Source organism: Lycium barbarum, chromosome 5 (assembly GCF_019175385.1).
Source record: "Lycium barbarum isolate Lr01 chromosome 5, ASM1917538v2, whole genome shotgun sequence".
In the NCBI taxonomy this organism is placed as follows: Eukaryota; Viridiplantae; Streptophyta; class Magnoliopsida; order Solanales; family Solanaceae; genus Lycium; species Lycium barbarum.
In genome coordinates, this window is record NC_083341.1 from 19,594,675 (window position 1) to 19,601,203 (window position 6,529).

General features: G+C 34.6%; 1 protein-coding gene across 1 annotated transcript; it reads left to right on the forward strand.

The window, feature by feature from the left end:
• The first annotated feature begins 1,145 nt into the window (after positions 1-1,145).
• Positions 1,146-1,850, forward strand: LOC132639278 (uncharacterized). The gene is made up of 2 exons (XM_060355736.1): positions 1,146-1,188; positions 1,429-1,850. The coding sequence occupies exons 1-2, from the start codon at positions 1,146-1,148 to the stop codon at positions 1,848-1,850; spliced, it is 465 nt and encodes a 154-aa protein (XP_060211719.1).
• The last annotated feature ends 4,679 nt before the right edge of the window (positions 1,851-6,529 follow it).

A 6,529-nucleotide genomic window follows, 5' to 3' on the forward strand; every position in this document is an offset into this window, starting at 1 on the left:
ATAAACATAAAGGCCCATGTAATATGCCTGAATTTATCAGACCAATGAGACTGTGAATCACCTATTTTTGCACTGCCCAGTGACTGCTACTGTCTGGCACTTCTTTTTTTCATTGTTTAGTCTTAGTTGGGTTATGCCTTCTTCTATTAAAGATGCTTTTGAAAGTTGGATATTATGGAGAGTTGACAAATCCATCAAAAGGATCTGGAGAATGATCCCAGCAACCACCTTCTGGTGTATTTGGAAAGAAAGAAACAATAGATGCTTTGATGAAAAATCAACTCCCACCAGTTATTTGAAAGGAATCTGCTTAGTTAGTTTGTTTAGTTGGAATTTCCACACTCCTGTAAACAGTGTTGATAACTTTTTGGATTTTGTTGGCTCGTTGACTCTTATTTAGTAAAGTTTCTAAGGTAGCATATGTTTAGACTGTTTGCACAGGTTTTTGCTCACCAATCTAGCTTCATGTAGCTCTATGTTTGAAGCTTAGGTTTCTCTCTGTAACTTTGCATCTACTTGATGCCTTTTCTAATGAAATTTGTTTACTTTACCAAAAAAAAAAAAAACTACCTGAATTTACTAGCTTGTAGTTGAGCAAAGACAGAAATTTTTCAAATTTAATTAGGATAAGTTTTCCTTGAGTTTGATTTGTTGTTTTAGGAATGGTATTACTAAATATGACTTTTTTGTTGGTTCCCGTCAATTGACAATCCAGTCTTTCAATCTTTCATTTTCTAATGCTGATTTCAAGAAGTTATGAACCTTTCATTTCCTAACACTTAGTTCAAGACTTGGTGATAGCTTAATTCATGACTTGCTATGTTGTGGAAAATTAGATAATTCATACAAAGCAAGGAATATCAGGATGAAAAAAATGTGTCCTATATCTTGAGATGAATTCATTACCAAAAACTAAGATATCCTTTTAGTTATGCTTGTCTAATGGACACTCCATGATTAACTGTTATTTAATCTGAACTTTAGTCCTGCTTCTTGTCACTTGTTTTCTTTTTCTTGGTTCTAATTAATACTCTCTCTGCAATCTATTTCTTTTGTGGATTAAATCTCCATTATTTGATATGTTACTGAAGTTGTTCAAGATTTTGTGTTATTTGACTAAAAAGGTAGAATTTTGTTAGCTCAATATGCCTATCAGAGATCAGACTGCTACTGAGTTGTTTAAGGATGGTAGTATGGTGAAGCTTTTATGTTGTACTATTCTTTAACTATTTTGGTATTTTGAGGGTTGTAGTTGCTGAATTTATGTACACAGGTTTTAAACCTTATCTCTTGTTTCAATCTTGAAAATTCCAAGTTTCAGAGATAGTCAAGATTACTTATAATGACATAGCTTCCTGTTGTCCCATTTTATTTGGTAAAATTGAATGATTAGGGTTTTTGATTGTTTTAATTTCACTACTTATACAGGAAAGATATCTAGAAATATTATGGGAAAAATCACAGTCTCAGACCTAGCTGTGGGAGGAGAAAAGAAGAGCAGCATATATGGTCTTGAATCTGAAGCAAAAAGTTACTACGGCCTGAATCTTCGTGTCGCTTGTGGATCAGATGCTTCTTCATCAGTTCCACCTTCGGTTTCTAAATCAGCACCAACAGAAAATTTGGAGGAGTTAGTGGTGCGTTTGATTCCTATTCTTACTGATCATATGCTTCTGATATTTATTAAGCAGGCACGTGGAGTGATTTCTACACCATCGCATAAGCCAAATACTCCTAACGACAACTTATCGGTTGTGACACCTATAGTGCCTCCTCCTACTACTGCTAATGTTGACGAGGTTGATCCTTCACTTTCAGATGATGACTGTAGTCTTTCATCCATGCATTAGTTTTTTATATGGTATGTTTTTTGTTGGAAAGAACAAAATTATGCATTGGCAATGCTTGATGGATGTGGGTTCTTTTTCAGTACGTAGTTGATAGATGCTTGGTGATGTCGATGTTTTGGATGTAATTATGCTATATGGATTTCATAATCTATTTTGAACCTTCTATAAATATTATTTTATATCAATGTCAGTTAATTTTAAGGGTATTTCATCATTTACGTTTAATAAGTTTTTACAGGTGTATTTAAAATAAAATAAAATATTTAGCAAAAAAATAATATTTGCTACAGAATTTGCGACAGATATTGGTCGTTGCTAAAGGTGTATTTAAAATAAAAGAAAAATATTTAAAAGAAAAATATTTGCTACAGAATTTGCGACGGATATTGGTCATTGCTAAAGGAAAAAGGTTTGCGACGGATTGCGATAAATGTTTTTTGTAGCTAAAAGCTGGGCATAAATGACTAAATTATGCTGCAACAGATTAGCGACGAAATGTACCTAAATGATGAAATGAATTATGAAATTAACGACGGACTATATAAAATAGGGACGGAAAATTCTGTCGCTATAACATGGCGACGAATTCGATGCGTAGCAAGTCCGTCGCTAAACTTGCTACAAAATTTATTTTTCCGTTGCTAAGTGGTTAGCTACGAGCAAAATAATAACAGCCAATATTTCGTCGCTAATCTGTCGCAAAACGTGAATAGCGACGGATATATGCGCTAAACGCTATTTTTTTTTGTACTGTATACTATGCTCGTTGGAGATTATAGATTGTTGGTATATTATAGGCCTATCCACGGTCCCTTAGATTTACACAATTTGGAGTTTGGGGTTTGACTTTTTTATTTTATTTTTATTTTTTATTTTTTATTTTTTTAATTATTTTTATGAGCTTTACGTTCAACAGGCTTCTCATTCCAGAATAGTCCCCTTTAGTTACTTGGTCTATAATATACCGATGGTCTATACGAAGCTATAGCTTGTGGTTATTATAGATATTGTATTGGTTATTAGTCACTTAGCTTGTGGTTATTATAGATATGGTAGTTGTTTGGTTATTAATCGACTCATCGAACAACATTAAATCAACAGTATGCAGAAAATAAAGTAAGAACACAAATATCATAACATAAACTATTTTCATTAATATGGTGGATTTTTACATAACAAAATAAAATCCCAAAACACCACCCAAAGCTTTCAGCGATGAAAGTCCAAAAACTTCCATCTACCACTTTCATCACTGAAAGCGTATACAAAAATATACTAAAAACTAATATTCTAGGGGGATGGTGGGGGTGGGGGGGGGGGGAGGCTATCAGAGCATTGGGGTCCACACCCTCCATCTCAAGAAGAACACGCAGGATGTGTGCTATTCTGCGGATGGCAGTTTCCATCCGCTCCCTATCCTCTCCGAGGCCCCTGAAGAACCTCTGGAAGTCGTTCCTGAGGAGGAGGAACTCAGGATGTGGTGCTCTGAAGTTAGGGTGACAGTTTGCTCTGTTCCTAATCCTTCTCACCATTTTTTATCTGAAAGTTTTTTGGAGTTTTTGGTGATAAGAGAGATGAGATGGTGTATTTGAAATAGGCTTAGGTGATTTATAGACTGATGACCTCAGTTTAGTGAATCGACGGCTAATGTGTGAGCGCCATGTGTCAATGCACATGGAGGTAGCGTTTAATATTGGGTTTGATTAGACATAACCACAGGCTTTTTGAATTTTAATTGGTGGTGTTTGGCAGTTCAGCAATCGATGGGCTTTAAAGGAGAATATATATCATATATGCATAGGCTATACCTAGTAGATATATAGATATATCATATACGTTATCTAGTATAGACTTGATATTAAGTTTATTATTTACTATACGTAGTAGATATATAGAACACAACAATTATAGAGTTGATTAATATTGAACTGACATTCAAGAAAAAACACAATGAAATACATTCACCGAAATATTTAATTGAAGAACCAAAAACTACAAAGTACAAGAAAAGTATATTTAATTGAAGAACCAAAACTGGAAAGTACAAGAAAAGCACAATGAAATACATTGAAAAATACATCAAGTTCATCCCTCTCTATTTCGGCACGTTGTTCTCCTGTGGCCGCTTCCCTTGCAAATTGAGCACTTGTTTCTCCTCCCCTTTACACGTCCTTTGGGCTTAAAGATTTTGTGATGCCAGGGATACACTTTATTCTCTTCCTTCCAAGTTGGTTTGGCTGCCCATCGCACTCTTCGACATCAACATCATGATCATCCGTATCCATTGAATGATCACCCATACTGTCATTTTGCATTGAATTTGCATCCACTGGTTGCTGTGGGGGTAGGGGTGGTGCTGCTGATGTTGACGCTGCTTGAGACCTCTCAACAATATTTATTCTCAAAACAGGACTGCAACCATCAGCAGCAACATCAAGCATATACAACACCACATGCCTATCATTCGTTATGAAAGAAAGGTGAGCTTTTCCCCCAGCGAGCAGAGCATTAATCATATAACTAATGCGCAAGTCGCTGGGGTCACAATCTAACTCCCCACTTTCCTTTACGCTCTCAACCAAATCGTTATACGTACCATTACGATGCACGGCGATCGGCACTGTCACCTTGCTCGCAGAATTCCAAATTCAACATTTTAGAGTCTCCACCCATTCACCCATGTAATCACCACCTACTATAACATATTCTCCAATAGACGACATACTAAAGATATAATAGACTATTGCTATGGTTTATAATTGGTCGATGCCTAGACTTAGAACAGTACCAGATTCAGACCAAAAAAACAGCAGGGATACGACTCTTTTAATGGAGAACTAACTCCACAAGAGGATTAGAACAAAAAACGAACTCCACTACTATCACACCCTTTTTTTTCCACCCCGATTAAAAGGATTTAAAAAGAGTTTTTTCCAATTAAAGTAACATTTTGAGAAGGGATTATTTATTTGTTACAGAATTGTCATTTGGAATTGAGTTTTGGTGTTCCAAGTCACCTTATGAATCCCAAATCAAAAGGAAATGACTCTATTTTTATTGGTATGCAAAAACAAAAGATCGGGTAAGGAATTCTGTTGACCGTAGAGAATGTGTGAGGCATTCCCCGAGTCCCGTGATTTTAGCACGGTCGCTTAATCAACTTATGTTCGGCTTAAATTATTTTGGATAAAATGTATTTATTTAGCTATGCCTATGATTCGCTTAAATATTGTTGACCTTTTACTAGTCTTGACTAAGACGCGTAGTTGCGACCTCAGCCTCGACATACATCAGCCAAGACGCGTAAACGTGACCTTAACTTGCGTATCGCACCTAGAATTTTGAGTCTACTCGCCCTACTTACAAAAATGATGATTATCTTTAGTATTCTGATTCTTCACTCATCTAGTAAACTCCATTTATTCACATAAATAATTCAATATCTCATATTTTCATTATAAATTATAAGTATATACCATATATTTTCCTAGTGTATTTTCTGTGTATATTTACATGTAGGATTTAATAATTTTTTTAACTTATATAACATGTATTTTATACATTCTTATACCATGTATATATTTAATTATCGACTATTATAGTATCTTTTATATATTTATTCTACGTATATATTTAACTACACCGTGTATAATACTGTGTATATAGTTAATTTATTAACACTACAAGCTTGGAATTCTACCATTCTTATTCTACATGAAAGAAGTTAAATTTCAATACTAAACAAAGGGAACTGAGCATTCAAAGGCTTACCATTTATGTTAGTATAAACTTTCAAACTCAAAATGGAATAAACTATATTAAAAGAAAGCTCTAACCTAACGTGTTACTAACAAATTTCAGAACCATTAAAACACGCACACAAAAAGAAATGATTTTATACTTAACAATCTTTAAGAGCACTAACAAAACTATATATTATACATGACTAAAACATGATCAAAACTTACTATTTATCTAAAAATATATCTCCATACTTAAGCAAAGAAAGCGGATTCGGGAGATTCCAACATATTCAACTGCAATTTAAATTTGAACTCGAACATATATAAGTACCAAACTATTAAACATCAAAAGATTTTATTCCACGTCAAATGATTCTTCAACAAAATTTTGATTCATATAATATATTGAAATAGAAAAGTAATAACGAAAACGAACCTTCAAATTCTTTTCGATTAATAACAAAAGCAGCGTACAATCTATAGAGTTCCAAAGCTAGCAAAACCTAACTTTCAAGTCCACGAACTCGAAACAGCGAACAAAACCTCGAACTCACATAATTTCCAAACCAAACCTTTTCGGAACTGGTATTTTTCCTCTCAGTATTTTTTGCTCTATATTATTTGTGCTCTCTGTTGCTGTTTTTGTGTGTCGTTCTATCGTGTGTAGGTGTGTGTATTTATAATGTATGTTGTGTGCTGGTTATGTAACGTAAGGGAGTAGGAGTTTAGGGATAACTTTGGCTGAGAAATTTTAGGTAGAAGGGGTTACAAGGATTAGCATGGGGAAGAAGACGTAAGGGAGGAGAATTAGAATTGGTGTAGGTTTCTTAGATTTTTGCGTGTAGTAGGGGGTAATACGAAAGGGGGGGGGGGGGGGGGGGGGTTTACTGATTACTATTTTTAGGTTAGTAGTAGTTTTTTTCTTTTTTAGTTTTC

What these genes read in the sequence shown, in the direction of transcription:
- LOC132639278 (XM_060355736.1), top strand. Translation starts at nt 1,146, where the DNA reads ATGCCTATCAGAGATCAGACTGCTACTGAGTTGTTTAAGGATG. An exon ending in TACTGAGTTGTTTAAGGATG is followed by an intron (nt 1,189 to 1,428) that starts GTAGTATGGTGA and finishes CTACTTATACAG; the next exon opens with GAAAGATATCTAGAAATATT.